Source organism: Octopus bimaculoides, chromosome 11 (genome assembly GCF_046866305.1).
Source record: "Octopus bimaculoides isolate indiv1 chromosome 11, ASM4686630v1, whole genome shotgun sequence".
Classification (NCBI taxonomy): Eukaryota; Metazoa; Mollusca; class Cephalopoda; order Octopoda; family Octopodidae; genus Octopus; species Octopus bimaculoides.
In genome coordinates, this window is record NC_142938.1 from 52,453,252 (window position 1) to 52,475,903 (window position 22,652).

The 22,652-nt window shown below is 35.9% G+C and overlaps 1 protein-coding gene across 2 annotated transcripts in view; it reads left to right on the top strand.

The window, feature by feature from the left end:
* Positions 1 to 22,652, top strand: part of LOC106873920 (unconventional myosin heavy chain 6) — a 543,260-nt gene that overhangs the window by 117,955 nt on the left and 402,653 nt on the right. For both annotated transcript variants that reach the window (XM_052971791.2, XM_052971792.2), the window contains exons 8-11: positions 9,101 to 9,193; positions 12,313 to 12,387; positions 13,811 to 13,861; positions 19,677 to 19,916. In XM_052971791.2, the coding sequence (XP_052827751.1) occupies positions 9,101 to 9,193; positions 12,313 to 12,387; positions 13,811 to 13,861; positions 19,677 to 19,916 (459 nt within the window). The remainder of the gene's footprint in view (positions 1 to 9,100; positions 9,194 to 12,312; positions 12,388 to 13,810; positions 13,862 to 19,676; positions 19,917 to 22,652) is intronic.

Genomic DNA, 22,652 nt, shown 5'->3' on the forward strand with positions numbered 1-22,652 from the left:
CCGTTGCCAGTACCGCCTGACTGGCTCCTGTAGGATTTTCGAGCGAGATCGTTGCCAGTGCCCCTGGACTGGCTTGTGCGGGTGGCACATAAAAGACACCATTTCGAGCGTGGCCGTTTTCGTGCGGGTGACACGTAAAAGCACCCACTACACTCTCTGAGTGGTTGGCGTTAGGAAGGGCATCCAGCTGTAGAAACTCTGCCAAATCAGACTGGAGCCTGGTGTTGCCATCCGGTTTCACCAGTCCTCAGTCAAATCGTCCAACCCATGCTAGCATGGAAAGCGGACGTTAAACGATGATGATGATGATGATGATGAAAAAAATCACTTGTGCTGGTCATTTGGCAAAAGCTGAATACTCATATGGCGTCTTTGATGGGAGAGTCCATTGTTATCATTAGATATATATAATAAAATCCTACACGATTAGGTGAAAAGTGCTTTATATGATTTATAAAACATGTGACATATTAATAAAAATCTGTAAATATACAACCATCCAGATTTCTGAGTACCTTAATTTTTTTCTATAATATAATTCCTGTACATCACCTCCAAACCTTCCAATATATATATATATATATATATATATATATATATATATATATATATATATATATATATATATATATACATAACAGGCTTCCGCACAGATTCCATGTACCAAATTAACTCACAAGGCATTGCTTGGCCCAGGGCTATAGTAGAAAGCACTTGCTCAAGGTGCTGAGCAGTGAGACTGATACTGAGATCACATGGTTGTGAAGCAAGCTTCTTAACCACACACCCATGCCTATGTCTATCTATTTATCTATCTATCTATCTGTTTGTCTGTCTGTCTATCTATCTATATGCATATATATATGTATATATGTATATATTTTTATATATATGTGTGTGTATATATATATATATATATATATATATATATATATATATATGTATATATGTATATATTTATATATATGTATATATGTATATATTTATATATATGTATATATGTATATATTTATATATATATATATGGATATATGGATATATATATATATATCTATATATATACACATATATACACATATATACATATACGTATATATATTTATATGTATATATATGTGTGTGTGTGTATATATATATATATATATATGCATACTATTCAAAAGTGTCTCTATAATAGAAATACATTTTATGAAAACAAAAAACCAATATCATTTATTTAAAAAAAAACTTTGTTTCTCACTTGAAAATGTATAACTCCTTGATGTCTTAGCATAGGAAAGTAGCTGGATAGATAGATAGATAGATAGACAGATAGATAGATAGATAGAGAGAATGTGATGAGAGAGAGAAAGAGAAGAGGGAAGGAAAGAAAGGGATTTTATTGTATTACCTTGTGAAGTATGTTATTAAGCAGAGTTTTCCCTAATATGTTAAACTTTTGACATTAGTAATGATAAATGGAATTTATCCCCATTTTCACAATTTTGTAATTGAAGAATTTGAAGTAATTTGTTTAAGAGTTGTTTCTTTTAGCTTTCTGCTGTAGAACACCATGTTTCTTAAGTACCCCACACACTAAATGAAACCTTTAAAATTCTTGAACCACCCACGTTTTCTGTAGCAATGTCACTCTAGTAAAATCCTGTATGTTTTAGTTACTGTTTTAGAACAATATAACTGTTTCTCATTTTTTATTGTTTATTTGCAGTATTTATATATTTTTGTGTTTTGTGAATTCTTGGTAAATCTGTTACCATTGTAGCTGAGTTGTTTTAGGTAGGATTGTGTTTTTCTGTACAATGCACTTGCTACCCTGCCAACCAAAATAGGCAGCACACAGGAACAACAGCACCTTAATCTCCAATAAGAGCAGTCATTTTGTCAAATAACAAAATTCTGGATGTTTTGGTAAAATGTTTTGAAAGTCTCAGCGTATTTGAAAGATATCGTTTTGGTTGCTTCCATATGTCAATGACCTAAGGAGTTCTCTTTTCTTTCCTTTTTTGTTTTTTTCCTTTTTTAGTGGATTTGAACTCATCATTTCTGGGTTCTGTCACAATTATTTCGACTAACTAAACTGTTGCTAGAAAATGTTAAAAGATATTTGTGACAAACTGCTATCTCTAGCTACTAAGGTATAGAATATTGCAAACTACTTATGACTTTCTCCCAGATTTAAAATCTTTTTAGAATATTTATTAAGCTTCTTTTCATTCCTGATAGAATTGTTGACATTTTATGAATTGAATCACAAATGAATTCAAATATCCAATCTCTAGCAACATGGTTGTGGTGGTGGTAGTGGTAGGGAGGATGACAGTACTGTGATTTCTAAGGACATAACACCAAACATTTTGTGGAGAAGGCACAAATGATCATATAAACCACAGTATTTAACTGGTTCCTAATTTTAGAGACCCTGGAAGAATAAAAGAGTAGAATCAACCCAATGATAATTCCTAACTTTGGCACGGGGCTAAATATTTGTAAAGTGTGATTATATTAACCCCTGTAAATTGTTGGCACTTTTTACATTGACCTTGGAAGGATGAAAGGTGAAGTTAACCCTGGCACAGTTTTAAATTTGAAATATTCAGATCAAAGACTAAATACTATAAAATAATAACAATTTCACACATTGATACAAAGAAAAAAATATTGTAGAAGATGAGGTTTAGTTTATTCAATTGATACTTTTATGGAAAACAATAAGAATGTTTATTTTAATGGCCTCAGAAGGATAAAGGGCAGAAACAGTTTTAGTAGGATTTGAATATATACTATAGTGAAACATGACTAAAAGCATGTAGCCTAGTGCTTTAATGTCTCTCTTTAATAATGATTTCAAAATTCAGTACAAGGCCAGCAATTTCAGGGGAGGGGATAAGTTGATTACATCAACCCCCGTATTCAACTGGTACTCATTTTATTGACCCCCATAAGGATGAAAAGGCAAAATCGACTTTGGTAGAATTTGAAATCAGAACATGAAGACAGATGAATTGCTGCTAAGCATTTTTCCCAGCCTGCTAATGATTCTATCAGCTCTCAGCCTACTCCATTACCTTAATAATAATAATAATAATAATAATAATTATCCTTTCTACTATAGGCACAAGACCTGAAATTTGGTGGAGGGGGACTAGTCGATTACATCAACCCCAATGCCCAACTGGTACCAATTTTCATGGAATGATGTCTTACAGTATTTAGTTGGTACCAAAGTTGATCCCGGTGGAATTTGAACTCAGAACATAAAGACAGATAAAATGCTACGAAGCATTGTTGCCCAGCATGCTAATGTTTCTGCCAGCTCACAACCTACTCTGTTACCTTAATAATAATAATTATATGACAGTGATGATATAATAACTTTTAAAATGAGCAAAAAAGGCCAAAAATTTTGGATTGCAAGAATAGTTGATGAAATCATCCTCCAGAACTTGATACTTACTCATTTCATTGATCCTGGCAAAGTAAGAACCGTAGAGAACCCCAGCAGGATTTCATATATAAATAGACTTATCTAAATACTGTAAGACATCATTCCATGAAAGTATTAGCAAAGCCCAGTAAATAGTGAACCAGACTTCCAAGTTTAGAACACAGCCAAGGCACCTAACACAGTCAAGGCACCTAACACAGCCAAGGCACCTAACACAGCCAAGGCACCTAACACAGTCAAGGCAGAAATTAGAAGCTGCAGTATTTGGCAGTTTGGGGAAGGATAAAGTTTGGAGATTAATAGCACTGTGTATTATTAGAGTATTATGTGTGTGTGTGAGTCTATGTCTGCCTGCCTGCCTGTCTGACTATCTATCTATCTATCTATCTATCTATCTATCTATCTATCTATCTATCTATCTATCTATCTATCTATCTATCTATCTATCTATCTACCTACCTACTTACCTACCTACCTACCTATCTATTTATCTACCTGCCTGTAAGTCTTTCTCTCCCTCTCTAATTTATCTATATCCATTTCTCTCTCTCTCTCTCTCTTTCCATATTTATCTATTTACCTATTTATCTACCTACCTATGAGAGAAAGAGAGAAGAGGAGAGAACGAGGAAGAGAGGGAAGGAGAGAGAGAGAGAGAGAGAGAGAGAGAGAAGAAAGAGAGAGTTATTTTCTTGCATAAGGAGTTTGTGTTACAAGATATTCCTCCCTATGGATGGTCATTATGTTGGACTCAGTGTAACAGAAGATACTGTTGCTATCTTTAGACCAGAGCTGACTATGTTTGTACAAAAAGAAATGGTAATTGAGGAATACCAGCCTTGAACATGCTGGGACGAGAGAGAAATACTGGAGAGGAGATTACATGCTGTATACAAATATACCTTGCAGAATCTGATACCATTTTCTCCCAACTTCCCTATCTCTCACTTTCTCTTTCTCTCTTCCTGTGTGTATGTGTGTAAATATATACCATCATTCTCATCATCATTATCATCATCAACATTATCATCATCATCATCATCATCATCCAGGTTCAGTCTCACTGCATGGAACCTTGAGCAAGTGTCTTCTACTATAAACTCTGGTTGACCAAAACCATGTGGATTTGGTAGACAATAACTGGAAGAATCCTGTCATATATATGTGTGTGTGTGTGTGTGTGCGTGCATGCGTGCGTGTGTGTTGTGTCTGTGTTTGTCCCTGCCACACCACTTGACAACTGGAGTTGGTGTATTTACTTCCTAATAACTTAGTGGGTCAGCAGTAAAGACTGATAGAATAAACACCAGACTTAAGAAAAAGAGAATCAGTCTGGGGTCAATTCATTTGATTAAAAATTCTCCAAGGCAGTGCTCCAGCATGACCACAGTCTAATGACTGAAACAAGTAAAAGATAAAAGATATATATGTATTAACTAGCTGGCCCTGTGCTGTCAAAAACAACAGCTAATTGTAGTATTTTATATATAAGTGCAGACGTGGCTGTGTGGTACGTAGCTTGTTTACCAACCACATGGTTCTGGGTTAAGTCTCACTGCGTGGCACTTTGGGCAAGTGTCTTCTACTATAGCCTCGGGCTGACCAAAGCCTTGTAATGGATTTGGTAAATGGAAAATGAAAGAAGCCCGTCGTATATATATATGTATATGTATGTATGCGTATATGTTTGTGTGCCTGTGTTTGTTCCCCCAGCGTCACTTGACAACTGATGCTAGTGTGTTTACACCTTGCAGTTCAGCAAAATGGATGATATATAAGTACTAGGCTTACAAAGAATAAGTCCTGGGGTCGATTTGCTCGACTTAAAGTGGTGCTCCAGCATGGCTACAGTCAAATGACTGAAACAAGTAAAAGAATAGAAGAATATATATATATATATATGGATCAAAACACTTTGATTCAAATTCTTTGGTACTCATGTAACTCCCAATAAACTGGTTGAGTGTCTTTTTTTCATTTGTCCACTCACTTGTGCATATGTGTATATATATATATATAGACACACACACACACACACATATATATGAAGTATAAGGAAAGGTAAAAATTGTTGGTGTAGACGATCTTTAATTCATAAATTTATAATCTGGGTTGGTACAGATCTAATATGAATTCTACAAATTGTTTCAGAGTCTAATTAATTCCAAAGACAAAAACGAAAAACTCTTCTTGAAATAAAAATTACGTTTTGGGGGACATAAACACACCAACACTGATTGTCAAGTGTTGATGGTGGGGGGTACATATACAAACACAAAGATACACACACATAAATATAGGCATATATATATATATATATTATTTTATTTAAAAGAGTTCCAACTCTGTCTGTTTTTTATGTTTTATTTATATTCTTGTAAAATTAATGTGGGATATAGAATATGGAATATATAATATATAATTTAAAAATGGATGGTACAATGAAATGAAGTATTGAATGTCTTATTGAATATATGAAATATTGAGTGTTCAATATAAAGGATTAAATATATAAAGCCTTTATATATTTAATCCTTTATATTGAACACTCAATATTTCATATATTCAATAAGACATATTCCATATATTCAATAAGACATTCAATACTTCATTTCATTGTACCATCCATTTTTATATTATATATTATGTATTCCATATTCTATATCCCACATTAATTTTACAAGAATATAAATAAAACATAAAAAACAGACAGAGTTGGAACTCTTTTAAATAAAATAATATATTCCTCTATATTTATTTTCACTCATATATATCATCATCATCATCATCGTTTAACGTCCACTTTCCATGCTAGCATGGGTTGGACGATTTGACTGAGGACTGGTGCAACCGGATGGCTACACCAGGCTCCAATCTAATTTGGCAGAGTTTCTACAGCTGGATGCCCTTCCTAACGCCAACCACTCAGAGAGTGTAGTGGGTGCTTTTACGTGTCACCCGCTTGAAAATGGCCACGCTCGAAATGGTGTCTTTTATGTGCCACCCGCACAAGAGCCAGTCCAGGGGCACTGGCAACGATCTCGCTCGAAAACCCTACAAGGCCAGTCAGGCGGTACTGGCAACGGTCACGCTCAGGATGGTACATCTTATGTGCCACCCGCACAAGAGCCAGTCCAGGGGCCCTGGCAACGATCTCACTTGGCTTGCCGGGTCTTCTCACGCATAGCACATTTCCAAAGGTCTCGGTCAGTAGTCATCGCCTCGGTGAGGCCCAATGTTCGAAGGTCTTGCCTCACCACCTCAGCCCAGGTCTTCCTGGGCCTACCTCTTCCACGGGTTCCCTCAACTGTTAGGGAGTGGCACTTTTTCACGCAGCTATCCTCATTCATTCTCACCACATGTCCAAACCAGCGCAATCGTCTCTCTTGCACACCACTACTGATGCTTCTTATGTTCGGCTTTTCTCTCAAGATACTTACACTCTGACGGGTATGCACATTTACATTACACATCCAGCGGAGCATACTGGCTTCATTCCTTGCAAGCTTACGCATGTCCTCAGCAGTCACAGCCCATATATATATAGATATATATATACATACATACATACATACATACATACATACGAAGGGCTTCTTTCGGTTTCCGTCTCCCAAATCCACTCACAAGGCTTTGGTTGGCCCACGGTTATAGTAGAAGACACTTGCACTAGGTGCCACTGAGGCCCAAACCATGTGGTTGAAAAACAAGCTTCTTAGCACGCAGTCATGCCCAGACCAATCTTTAGTCTAAAATACATTTAATATTTCAATATTACAATCTTTGTCCTGCTTTTTAGATCTTGTATTATATCTCTTTTGATCTGTTGAATCTTGGATCTCTTATTTAATTATGTAAATTACTAATCCATAATAGTGCGTTTTGGGATTTCCCTTTAAAGTTGTTGTTCTTTCTTAACCACTCAATCCCGATCCATAAAAACTTGTGGATCAAAGTTGTTTAAGCCATGACTACCTTATTTTAACCAGCCTGTTCTTCCTTTTTAAGATGGTAGGATGTGATTTTAGGGAGATTTAGCTACTCTTTGGAATAGGTATGGAAAACACAAAAACTCTCTTAAATAGTTCATTAATCTATATTTTGGATCTCTTCTTAAATTATAATGGAATTGTTTCTCAGAGACTAATCTTTAGTTCAGTGTCTCAACTAAGAGCAGTGTGGGTGGTAAAATTAATCTGTCAGCCAGTTGAACGCCACCACTTGAGGTCTTTTAGTGGAGTTGACTCTGCTGTAAGCATTCAAACCTGATCCCTCAGCAGAAGATAATTTGATTCTGAGTTGACTGTGTTGCAAAACCATGAGTCGTCTTAAAGTACAAAGATCAATAGGGTTCAATCTTTTTTTTATATGTGCCTACATATGTATGTGTGTGCATGCATGTGTGTATGTGTATGTGTGTGTGTGTATATATATATGTGTGTGTGTATATATATATATATATATTTATACATATATGCATAAATATATATATATATATATATATATAGTACCGAGGAAACTATGTGTAGATGGAGAATTCTACGAGGTATAGTACAATGTATAGTACAATGCAAAATACCAAAAGGAACCTCACCCCTTATAGCTCACCTTTCTTCCTCCTTTAACGCCAATGTGATATAATTTCTTGGGAGAGAAATACTTTTTGCGGCTGAAGATAGCTTTGTATTGTCAATTATACACTGATATAAAGCTTGAAACACGTGTACCGCAGAATCCTTTGTGTTTTTGTTTTTATTTTTTGCATTTACAATTTATATATATAGATAGATAGATAAATAATATAATATATTTCTTTTATTTGTTTCAGTCATTTGACTGTGGCTATGCTGGAGCACCGCCTTTAGTTGAGCAAATCGACTCCAGTACTTATTCTGTTGGTCTCTTTTGCCGAACCGCTAAGTTACGGGGACATAAACACACCAGCATCGGTTGTCAAGCGATGTTGGCGAGACAAACACAGACATACACACACGCACACAAATATATACAGTGGGCTTCTTTCAGTTTCTGTCTACCAGATCTACTCACAAGGCTTTGGTTGACCCGAGGCTATAGTAGAAGACACTTGCCCAAGGTGCCACGTAGTGGGACTGACCTGGAATCATGTGGTTGGTAAGCAAGCTATTTACCACACACCCACTCCTGCACCTATATATAATATAATATATAATATAATATATATACATGTAATATATAATATAATATATATATAATATAATATATATATGTAATATATAATATGATATATATATATATATATATATATATATATATATATATATAATGTATGAGTGTTTGTGCGTATAAGTATGCTAATATACACAAGCTTGTCTGTTTGCACTCACACTCCACTCACACTCCACTCACACTCCACTCACAAATGCTCCATGACTAGTCATAAACTGCAGAAATCAGCTTTCTTTAAACTCTGATGCTTAATAACTTCATTGCAGATGTAGCAACACATTAGTTCTCCCCTTGTCCTGTACAGACCTCGTTTAGTGGATTAGGTATTAGCTCTGTTGCAGCTGATTATGCTTCTTATTCCTGCCCCCCCCCCCCTCAAACCAACCCCTTCTGACTGTAATTCTTTGTATCATACTTTAATTATTCCTTGTTTTCCCTTTTCTACAGACCAACAGTTTTGAACAATTATGCATCAACTACACCAATGAGAAATTGCACAAATTTTTTAACAGTTATGTTTTTGCTTTGGAGCAAGAAATTGTAAGTACATTCATGAGTTAATTGTTTGTATCAGACAGTTCTTTTTTTTTTTTTTTGACTGTATACTGCTGTAGAGACAAGTTAGAAGTTCATGTTGGTGTTATGCCTAGGGTGTCATATATTTGGTTTTGCACATAGTATTGTTCTAGAGAATGCTTAAGAAAATATAAGAAAATTATGATTAAACCTTGGGAGAGGCATTATGCCGGTAATAAACACACGCACTGGTTCAGTCCTTTATTAATTTATAAACAGTATATAGTTTTTTGTTAAATAATTTCATTGCATTCTTGCAATCCCTTCAGTAACTTGTCTCTCCACTTCCATTAGACAAGTTACTGAAGAGATTGCAAGAGTGCAATGAAATTATTTAACAAAAAACTATATACTGTTTATAAATTAATAAAGGACTGAACCAGTGCGTGTGTTTATTACCGGCATAATGCCTCTCCCAAGGTTTAATTGTATTTCTTTCAACACACGTATCCACATCAAGAATCTTGCACACAAAATACACATGAGAAAATTATGAGTTTATTTTAAAATTTGAGATTACATAGACAGTATTTTATGTAGACGTATTTTACGTCCCATGAGCACTATCTTTTGAATTTCTGCCATTTTGGGGTTTCCTGGTATCTGAGTTAGGTAGCAATCAGCCCCTTTTGCTATCATTCCTAAGGCACCTGTGACAACAGGTATTGTTTTAGTCTTGAGGTTCCGCATTTTGCCAGTTTCTATTTTAAGATCTTTATACTTGCTCAGTTTTTGGTTAGTCTAACAATTCTTTCCACTAAAGGCACAAGGCCTGCAATTTTGGGGGAGGGTGGGAAGTCAGTTACATGCTGAACTGATATTTATTTCATTAACCAACCCCAAAAGGATGAAAGGCAAAGTTGATCTCGACAGAATTTGAACTTGGTATGTAAAGATGGATGAAATATTGCTAAGCATTTTGCCTGGTCTGCTTAAAATTCCGCCGGCTCACTGCCTTCTGTTTAAAAGCTGATTTCAAATTTTGGCACAAAGTCTTGAATTTTTGGGTACAGAGCTAAACCAATTACATCGATCCCCAGTGTTTAACTGGTACTTATTTCATATACCTTGCAAGGATGAAAGGTAAAGTTGACCTTTAAGTCATGAGGAAGTAAACAAACCAACACCAATTGTCAAGTAGTGGTGGTGATGGTGGGGACAGAAACACAAACACACAAACATATATTTAGAATGTGGTTATAGCTGAACACACTTGCCCAAAGTGCCACACAATGAAACTGAACTCAAAACTGTGTTGGTTACAAAGCGAGCTTTTTAACAACACAACTATGTCTATAGAACTGGTTTCCAGGTAGAAGAAGTAGTGGAATCGTTACATTAGAATTGAGATTGCAAGGTACCCTGAGTAGCTCTATTACTTCCATTTTAAACATGGTTTACTAATTTGTACTTTCTCCAACTTAAAGATAAATTTCAATTCATTGAGATGAATGGCATCCACTTTGTCTTCCTCCATCAACCTAAATTATCAAAATTCATACTATTAACCTACTTGAGATATTTTCCTTAACACATTTTGTTTTTTCATAATTCTGCAAATTACTGCTGGCTCAAATTGTTCCATGTCCACTAATCCAGCAGCCTCTAAATAGCTTTATTCTACTGACGAGGTATAATAAGACTGAAACATGTCTATAGTTGTCACTGTGCCAACTAATAAAGATCAAATTTTCTTCTAAGCAATGAATATTTGTAATTTTTCTGTGAAATTCTTAATTCCTCTTTATGAGACATTAACGGACCTGAAGTTATTTCCCCTGGCTCATTTTTTTAATAACTACATACAGTGTTTGAAGAAGATTTGGCTGGGGCATTGAACAAGTAGTTCAAGGATTACAATTGATAAATTAACGTCTGAGGAAGTGAATATGTTTCATATAGGGATTAGATTTGGAGGTGAGATGTGTGAGGCAGGAGAGTTTGTGCTTGGAGTTTAAATACTATTTTGTATAGAATTATTTAATTAATAAGTATTTTACTGTGAGCTGGCCTCTGAAATACTGAGTTATGTTTGATAATATTATACAATTGGATGGAAATTCCTAGTAGACTGGGGTCAGTGAAAATAGAATGTTTGAATGTGTAAAGGTTTTACGATAAAGAGAGTCAGGTTCATCTAGAATGGTCCTTTTTTTATGAAAATTAGGTGATAGTACAGTCTGTTGAGTTAAGAAGAGAAAGAACCAAGAAGAATATGTCTAAATATTGATGTATATGGTTGTATTTACTTAAACTTACAATTATACTTACAAAAATACATATGGTGGGTGTACCACTATGTAGTTTTTGATAGCTATAAATTCTGCAATGCCTGAAAAATTAATTTAATTATATGGTCAGAGGTTCAAACTTTAGCATCCCTTAACTGAATTGAGCCTCTAAACAAGACTGTAACTTCTCTTGCCTTGGTCTGCCTGGTTGAAATCAGGTTCAACTTTCATTATTCATTTAATGACTGATTAATGAGCTGCAGGAACAGTATCCAGAGGTGAAAGCAATTCCTCTAACATTATAGCTATGCCTAAAAATGTATAATGAGGAAATTAGTAGTAAGTAGTAATATGGGGGAATGTGCTGTAACAGCGCTTCCAGATTACAGTGACAGGAAACCACATTTTACAATCTGCCAAATGATACCATGTAATTCTACACCAATCATAAAATCTTATGTGCTGTGTGGGGTCTGGCATATCATAGAATAAACCCATCATTTCCTCTGCATGTTGTAAAAGGTGACTAAAAAGAGGGTGAGGTAAGATTTACACTCCAGCCTTGTAAAACCCTCACCAGCAACAGACTACCCAAATAGACCCATGGTTGGAGGGTTGTCACTTGAGTCGTACAATGAGGAAATCGATGTTAATAAAATATATACAGGAACTTAAAGGACAGAGGACTATGTAAGTCTTTTAATACAAGTTTCTCCAGTGATTTAGAATACAGAAGAATTAGTAAAGAAGAGAAACCTTTTGTTTGTTGTTTACTAAATAAGATTTTAATGAAATTATTTTCTGTTTTTAATTGCAATGTTTATTATGTTTAATTTTGTTTCCTATTTTTAGTATGATAAAGAAGAAATCTGCTTTTCCCATATAAATTATACGGATAATAGTTTGTGTGTGGAACTCATTGAAAAGGTAAATAATAATTTGATGATTCTGGTCTTCCTTCTAGAGATGAGTCAATTCTGTTTATGGTTTTGTGATTGAGTTTTTCTTATTCCTGTGACTCTTTGTTATAAATCTCCATACATAACAACTATTCATGAAGTTTAGTTGATTAAATACCAACTTATTTGAAAGATCCTAAATAATGACTGGTGATGGTTGTGTCTCTAATAAAGAGATTTAACTTCCAATGACTCAGTCCATCTAGCTGTAAGGAGGTCACATATGGTTAGTTCACCATTGACAACATGTTAATAAACTCAATATTGTTGAAGTTAACTCTTTTCATGGATGTAACACCTCCAGGGGTTGTCCCTGAGCATGTTAAACAAGATCAGTCTTAGCCACCCCCCTACACACATATTTCAAATTTCAATTAATTAATACTTTGCTGCATTGAGTCATTAAAAAGAAGATATTTTTCTTGTTTTATTTTGAGTCATCTTCCTTACTTTTGTTAGGTTTTCCTAAATATCGTTTCACAGTGTTTTTCTTTTCAGTATAGTTAACACATTCATCACATTAAGTATGTGAACAGTTACTTCACTTCTTTTATACTAAAGTATTAAGGGTGATGAAAAATAAAAAAATAAAAATTGAAACAGTGAACATCAGCTCACTTATCAAAATGAATGTTGCAATTTCACCTTGTCAAACATTGCAAATAAACTTTAATATCTCTGTCTTATAATCCATGTACTTGATCATAAAAGTGGGTTTATTTTGACTGCTGTCTTCTTGATTGCATCTCATATGCTGATATCTATTTCTGCACTCATATATGTAACTATAAAAGTAGACAGAGCTTTTGTGGACTTGTCACTCTACACTGTTAATGATAAGCATTTACTGCTCTGAACATAAAATATCTGAGAAATAGGTGTCACTAAGATGATAAGGTACTGAACCAAATAATTTGTTGTTTTTTAGAAACATCTTTATTCCACATTGGATCGTTTCACTGAGTTACGGCAATAAGCACCAGTATATCTGGGAATATTACTTGAGGTGGTCCAACATCATATTCAGAGGGTATTTGTCTTTCAACTGTTTGATGTTATGAAACCAGTGATACGCTTCAACAACAACCCTCAAAAAGGCTTTAGAGTTTAGTGATTATATTTAAGAGACTTATTGGCAAACATACAGGACCTCTGAAGGTCAACATTGCTCATGCTTTTACACATATATGTGCAGGCCTAGCTAGGAATTTTTACGTTTCTTTTTGAAGAAGACTGGCAGCTAACCCATGTATGCAAGTCTTCTGTCTCCACATAACTGACATTTATTCAATAAATAGCTAATTATTATTGAAAAATTATCATGTGTATTAAAATCATTATTCTTATTGTTGCATCACTGATCATTCTGAAACTGCTTCTTAATTTTCCAGGCACCCCGATGCATATTAAAAATATTAGATGAAGAATGCCGATTTCCTCAGGTAAATTTTGTTACATTTTTTTCTATATATTATCAGGAAATGTGAAGTAGTTTTTTATAAACTATTCTGCATTTCTGATTTTTCTATATAACCAAGATAGAATACGTAGAAATTTAGATGGCCCATTGTATTTCAAACTTAACGGTTTAAACTGGCTTCTTAGTAAGAGCACCTTTGTTAGATGTGTACCCCAGTGTACTCCACTGTGCTTTTAGAATGCTACTTTTCCACCAGTAATTCGTAGACATTTTTAATCAAAATAAAATGTAGGAAATCAGTTTTACCAATCTTCGGAGTCCATAGTTTGTTATTGCAGGAAGCCTTACTCCTCATGGCCCATGCCACTCTATGGACAAGTTATCCTCCTCCCCATTAACACAAAGACTATACACAGTACTTCACAATATACTGCAATACATCATCAAACAGTTATATAAAGCAGTTAGTCTGTTGAGACAAGCAGAAAACTCAAACACTACAAAAATAACAACAAGAGCATCAATAACTGCTTTAACAGAAAGTCTTGTGCTGGGGTACTTCATGCTAATTGTGACAAAGGAATAAAAACAATCACTTCTGTAGCCTGACTAATTAACTTAATTGCTTCCCTCTCCACTGTTGTTATCACCACCAACACCAAGAGACTTACAAAAATAAGAGAACAAGGAGAAAGAAGAAAAAAAAAAAGTCTTCTTTTTGTCACACTGCAAGTCCTATCATCGTTGTCATCAACTAGATGGAGGAGGCATGGATATAGCTAAGACTCTAGATTTGTGGATTACAACTAGTTGTTCAAATTATTTCCTGAATGTTATGGTCAGCTGGCTAAGGGCTGAACTAGGCTAAAACAACAACAACAATGTCGCAGATTATCCCAGAAGCCATTTCGGCAGTTACTGGACTACATAAAAGGCCTATAACAGAGTTATCTCCCCTATACTTATATTGGCCTCATTTAATCAGTCGAGAGCAAACGAGCTGCTGACATCGATATCGAAGAGACTCAGAGAAACGAAGTAAATCTTCAGTTTGCAAATGATTGCATTTAATATATTCTTATGAAACAGCCAAGTTGAAGTGGCAATAAACATTACTTCTTACAGTACAAGTAGAAAGATGTATTTTTTCAACGTAAGTACTGAAAGAACAGCATATATAGAATAAAATCCTTACAGAGTAGAAAAATCTGTCAGCAACCAGCTGCTTTTCTATCTTAGAACTACAGCCATTCTGTGGCACTGACTTCAAAGTTTAGTCAAACTTATCAACCCCAATATTTTAAAGTCAGGTTCTTATTTTGTTTACTTTTCTATTTGAAAAACAAAACAAAACAAAGCAAAACAAAACACTAACTTAAAAGTTATAAACATGAGGACACTCATATACATGTACAACAGATTTCCATACACTTTTAATGTACTAAATTTCATCCACAAGGAATAGGTTACATTGAGGCTGTAATAGCAGACATTTGCCTAAGGTACAACATATTTGTGTGTGTGTGTGAAGTTGTGTCATAACCGCAGCCATACTTTCACTTGTAGTGAAACTACCTATCGTCACTAGATACAAAACTGCTATCGCCATTCTTCTCATTTAAATATAAACAAACGCGAACGTAGCGGAAAACATTAACCCTGTCATCACGTGACTGATCATTATTCGAATCGGCAACTTCTTCGAACCGTTCCCGCCAGAACACAAACTGACCAATCACAGCCCTTAATAAGGTCACGTGATAGTGTTTTTCTGCTACCGTCTTGGAGCCCCCTTAACGCCTTAAATAGATCAACTCATACCAAACAATTTGTCTCGGTCCAGTTTCTCTTTGAGATCTGTTCCGTGTACCACACGACAGCAGCAGCAACAATCAGCCAGCGACCACTTCAACAGCTTCGTCCAGCCAACGATGACCACCGCCGTCGCCATATCAGCAACACGTTTCTTCGACTCTTACCAAGGCAGACAGCGACCAAGCAAGACATCTAAGCAAGCTCTCCCATTTGAGTGTGGTTGAACCAAGTTGTCTCTATAACGACACCAGCACGAAGAACCGTACATCTACATTTCAAGCTACTCTAAAATCAGACAATTAGAAGCTGTTTACCTTTTCCACCGAACAATAAATATTTGTTGTTGTTGATCAGTTTGGAGTTTCTGCGTTCGGTTCTCTTCCAATTTAATGTAGGAGAGTTAGGTGTATATCTAAAGATATATAACCTACTCTCCTAAACACTTATAAACCATACCTCCAGAGCTTAGAAGCACAAACATGATCATTTCTATTAATGCTCCGTTGGATGTGTAATGTCAATGTGAATACCCGTCAGAGTGTAAGTATCTTGAGAGAAAAGCTGAACATTAGAAGCATCAGTTGTGGCGTGCAAGAGAGACGATTGCGCTGGTATGGACATGTGGTGGGAATGGATGAGGATAGCTGCGTGAAAAAGTGCCACACCCTAACAGTTGAGGGAACCCGTGGAAGAGGTAGGCCCAGGAAGACCTGGGCTGAGGTGGTGAGGAAAGACCTTCGTACATTGGGCCTCACCGAGGCGATGACTACTGACCGAGACCTTTGGAAATGTGCTGTGCGTGAGAAGACCCGGCAAGCCAAGTAAGATCGTTGCCAGTGCCCCTGGACTGGTTCTTGTGCGGGTGGCACATGAGATGCACCATTTTGAGCGTGGCCGTTGCCAGTACCGCCTGACTGGCTCCCGTAGGATTTTCGAGCGAGATCGTTGCCAGTGCCCCTGGACTGGCTTGTGCGGGTGGCACATAAAAGACACCATTTCGAGCGTGGCCGTTTTCGTGCGGGTGACACGTAAAAGCACCCACTACACTCTCTGAGTGGTTGGCGTTAGGAAGGGCATCCAGCTGTAGAAACTCTGCCAAATCAGACTGGAGCCTGGTGTTGCCATCCGGTTTCACCAGTCCTCAGTCAAATCGTCCAACCCATGCTAGCATGGAAAGCGGACGTTAAACGATGATGATGATGATGATTATTATTCAGTAGTTTTATTTTTATAGTGTGCTTTCACTTCACTACCGAGTGCAGCTCTGTGTGCTTTGGGTATGTGCTGTGGTTTGTTGTGATGCTCTTATGGTTACTGTATTGAAAGTGTTTTGCGTAGGATATGTGCACAGCCCAGTAGTGCAATTTTCTGTATGTTATATATATTTATAGGAACCTGGCATGTAAGTCCTGGTGTTTTTGTTATGTATTTGTCTGAATTATTATTATTATTATTATTATTATTATTATTATTATTATTATTATTATTATTATCATCAAGGCAGCAAACTGGGAGAATTGTTAGCACACCAGGCCAAATGCTTAGCAGCATTTTGTTTGTCTTTACATTCTGAGTACAAATTCCTCCAACATGGACTTTACCTTTCATCCTTTTGGAGTTAATAAAATATGTACCAGTTGAGTATGGAGGAAGGGGTCAATGTAATCAATGTCAAATATATATATATATCATGGTATCAACCAGACTATCGGCTGTTGTTATATATTACTGGACACTATGTGCTTTGAATGATGCCACCCAACAGGCCAACATTTCCCCTGATTGAAAGGCTATTCCATTGCAGGGTTACCCATTTACAGATGAGTGGACATGAAATGAAGTGTTTTGCTCAAGAATGCAATGTGCTGCCCAAACTGGGAATTGAATCCACAATCTATCAATCATGACTGTAACACTCTAACCACTTGGCCAGGCACCTTCACATGTACATATAAACCATACAAAGCAAGATGGTATGAAAGATGAATGTATTCATTTAATCACATGACATATACCTGTCTAATATATTTATCTCTCATATCTTCTGACTTTTTATGGTTTATATACTCCTCATTAAATAATTTCATTGATTGGATCATCTCTATTTCAACTGCATGAACGCTTTACATCAACGGTTCCCAAAGTGGGCAGTACTGCACCTCCTGCAGGTGGCAGAAAGATCTAGGGGACATTGAAGAAAAGTGGGGTTATAACAGGGTGATGTGAAAACAACAAAATAATAGATTAATTAGATTAATTTATGAAATACAGTTGTTTTGAATTTGTGATGGTGTCAGGGGGTGGGGGTGGATGCAGCCTGGATGCCAAGGGAGCAGCAGCCCAAAATAGTTTGGTAACCACTGCTCTATATTATACTTCTCTGTATTGGGTTACTATGTTGTCTGATAGCTGAGTTCATTAGAGGAGCTTTCTGTGATAACCCCATGATTCTCTGAATCCATATCTTATAATATAAATATATATATATATATATATATAGGTACATATAAAATATGTTTTCATGTTTAGATTTGTTTCTCCTAAAACTACTGACCTATAAGTGGTGGCAACAAATAAATCTTTCTCTGGGTTACAGTTCTTGTGATGAAGAATTGTCTGAAAGAATTTAGTATTTTGGGTGGACTTTGGCAGACTAGCTGGCACAGTTTGCTCATTGAGAGGAGCATAAACAGATGTAGCAATTGTAACTATGACTAGTGTAGTAATTGTAACTATGATGAGTGGTGTTTTGGGAAGTAAAGATTTAATAATGAAAGAACTGGCTTTTATGGAGATGTAATCTGAATTGTTATTTAGTGCCACTGCGGTGCTAGTGGTGTTTTATATTATTTTATATTATAATACAATAATGCTAATGGTTGCAGGTTTTCAACAGGCTAGTCACTGATTTATTGTATTTCTTGAGGGGATATAGACAGTGGAGTGTATACCACTAAGCACAGAACAAATATGTTCAAGGACTTCATGTATAAAGCACTATTTTTTTGTGTTAGTTTTCTTGTTTTTATGACGTTCTTCAGAGAGTATATTGGCAAAACATGGGCGCACTCAATATTTGGCATATATTTATTATCAGATTAACTTGGCTTCACTGATTAAAAAAATGTAAAAAGAAAAGTACTTGATTGTTCAGCTATGAAAAACACTGAATGGCAACTTAATTCCAGTCTATAATTTAATGTTGGTTGTCTTTGGATGGTAAATGGTATTGTTAAGTTAGGGTCATGTGATGAGAACTAGTACTTTAACAATACTGTTATAGTTACAAATGACCAGTAACTGAATGGCTGGTAACATTGGCAAAAATAAATAGGAGTAGTCTCCCTTGCCTGCAGTTGCTTATATGAATGGCTTTCATTTATCCAATGACATCCAACTGTATTTAGAAGTTGTGACCACTTGGTGTTGTTGTATACAGACAATCAAATATGAATTAAATTTGCCTTTCACAAAGTTTTAACAAAGAAAACCTCAGTCAATTTCTTATGATGGTTTCCGTTGTTTTATGTATTATTTTGGTTTGGAAGTTGCATACATAATTAACTACAGGTTTCCAATGAGTTAGTTTCTGGTTCACTCCATTTCTGAGTGTGAAAATATCAAGGGAGTGGTTGTAATTCAGCACAGAACAAATATCTCAAGGACTTTCTCACACGCACCAGCTTTTACAGTTTTCTCACTTATGTTTGCCTTTTTCTCTGATATACATCAGTGATAGATATGTATGTATGTATGTATGTATGTATGTATGTATGTATGTATGTACGTACGCATGTATGGTTGTGATGCATCTGCCTGGTGTACCCTTATCAGACAGGTAGTCACAATGGGTATACTGGGCTTCATATATTTTACCCCAGTGTCACTTTGATGGCATGCACTGCTCTCTCACTCAGTAATAATATAGAAAGAAGAAGAACAATGATAAATGCCTTGGGAGATATGTCAGGAAATGCTGGCAATTGTATGTGATTTGTTTTTTTTAATTTTGTTTTATTCAGGGTTCTGACAAATCCTATTTAAATAAACAACATCAGGAATTAAGTAACCATCCATTTTACATAAAAGGACAAGATCGACGATGCTGGGAGGTGGAGTTTGGAATCAAACATTATGCAGGTGCTGTAGTATACAAAGCACAAGGATTCCTTGAGAAAAATAAGGATGTTCAACAAGATCAGTTATTTGAACTAATGTATAACTCAACAAATCCATTTGTCAAAGACCTGACACGATTCCAGGTAAGGAATAAACATTTTACTTTTTTATAAAAATAAAAAAGATAACTTTTCTATTTTTGTTTTGCTTTTATGTTTTTTCTATGTAAAGCTTCTGTTTTTTGCCCCACCCCACCAAGTTTTGCTAATGCTGTTATTTAGTTTGTTTCACATGAAATGTCACATTTTTAATTACCTATTTCAGTCATTTAAAAACTCAATTACCTTGCATTTAATCTTGACTCTTTTCCTTTCCCAACAATATTGGTATACAAAATTTGTACCCAGACCTTACGAAGATGATAATAACCAAACTATGTTGAGTGATTTTCTCGTATGAGTACAAACTGGGTCACTCTGCCACAAAAGGTGTATGGAATATCAAGCGGGCTTTTGGTAATGGTTTTGTTGACATCATAACAGTTCAGAGATGGTTCCAAAGCTCTTGTTCAGGAGATGATAGCCTTGAAAATAAACTAAGGATTAGGCCAAAATCAGTTATTCGGCATGATGGATTAAATGCTTTGGTTGAACAAAATCCAAGAACAAAGGTTGGGAAACTTTCATCAGAACTCCAAACATCTTGCACAACTTTTTTTGGATACCTGTAAGAAATCAGAAAAGTCAAGAAAACAGATAGGTTAGTTCCACATCAACTGAATGAGATTAAAAAAAAACAGATGCCTCAAAGTGTGCTCCTTATTGTTTTCTAGACTGGAAAAAGACCATTTTTGCATCAAATCGTTACTTGTGATGGGAAATGGATACTCTTTGACAACAGCAGGAGAACAGGACAGTGATTAGATATAGGAGAGTCCCTTAAACACCACCCAAACCCACCATTGCACCCTAAAAAGTTAGTGGTCAGTGTATAGTGGTCTATGAAGGGAGTTATTTATTATTCATTGTTATTTATTATTCATCGTTACCAGCGTTGCCTTACTGGCACTTGTGCCAGTGGCACATGAAAAAACATTCAAGTGAGGTCATTGCCAGTGCTGCTGGACTGGCTCCTGTGCAGGTGGCACATAAAAAACACCATTTGAGCGTGGCCGTTGCCAGTACCGCCTGACTGGCCCTTGTGCCGGTGGCGCGTAAAAGCACCCACTACACTCTCACGACATTTCATGTCAAACAATCTAATTTACGTCAGTGAAGTCATGTGGCTGAGTGGTTAAGGTATTCGGCTTACGATTGTTAGGTCATGAGTTTGATACCCAGTGGCACATTGTGTTCTTGGACAAGTTACTTTATTTCAAGTTGTTCCAGTCACTCAGCTGCCAAAAATGAGTTATACCTGTATTTCAAAAGGCCAGCGTTGTCACACTGGATCTCTCTGAGAACTACATTAAGAGTATGTATGTTTGTGGAGTGCTCAGCCACTTGTATGTTAATTTCATGAGCAGGTTGATCCATTGATGGGATTAACTGGAACAGTTGTTGTTGTAAAAGACAGAGCACCAGATCTTTTTTACGACTGTGTCATTTTTATTGTCTGATTTTCTTTGATGTCCTTTTAACTGTGTTTATTTATATCTTAAATACTGTGTAAAAGGTGATCTTCTTTCGATATGAAAGAAAAATTCTTACTCATCTATTCATAACAGTTCAAAACAAAATGTCAGTATTTGATGGAAAAGTTATTTTTCCCATCATAAGTAGGATTAGTAGAGGTATTCAAGAAAAGATACAATAGAGGGTACCCCCATAAGTTCCAGGTAACGTTTAAGATCAGCTTTGCAAACTAACTAAACACTTTTATTTTTATTGTGCTTCAATGACAGTGACTTACCTTGCTATGGTATCTGTTTACAAAGGAATTGGCTGAGCTTGGGAAAGTTTTGTGAATTATCGATGCATTAAGTGAATTGTGTGAATTGTGGTGCTATAGCACTTGAGATGATCATGTAAATGAAATTTTGGATGTCCATGAGGCCTACCTCCAGTGTCAACCTCATTGAAGAGGACTATCTTTGGGAGCCAATTACTGGGTATCTGAATCTCATGACCAACCCAGTGGAGATCATCTGAAGTGGTCTTTTGTTTTATGTGGTGATCCTCCCAATTGGTTTGAATCCCTGGAAGTCCATGTGTGATGCTGGAGTAGAGTGCTTTGAAATCTAATGCAGGAAATTGCATGAAGAGAGGAGGAGACATTATCATGAACCCCCAGTGGCTGTTGTTTGGTGTCACTTTCAGTGCCCTTTAGGCCACAGTTTCTGCTTATCCTATCTCAGTCTTGTCTACCACATGTGCTCCCTTAAGAAACAATCTATTGGAGGCAGAGAAGGATAAACATCCTGGATTGATGCTGTCATTACCTTTGATGAGCTGTTATAAGCAAAGTAAAGTAAGCAAGGTGCTTTAATACATTTTGGAGTGAATTTGAATATTTAGCTGACACAGCATGCATAATGAAATACCATTAAATTCACCTCTCATTTGTAAATACCTGTCTTTTATATAATCCTTTGTAGCTGGTAGCTCATTCAGTTAATAAATTATTGATGAATCCCTGAAGAGATTCCAAAAAGAATTGAAACTATTTGGACTAATCTTTCATTTCCTCTCCACGCACATTTACCAACAGCCATCAATTTGCAGCTGTTTAAGAGGAACATTAACAATTTTAATCTTATCAATCTCACAGGGCCAGTATGTTCTACCTTCTTACATTATGACCTACACTTATCATTAATTTTCAGAATAAATTGATGCTTTTTGAGTTATATTCTCCAACAGCATATGATCGCTCTGTCA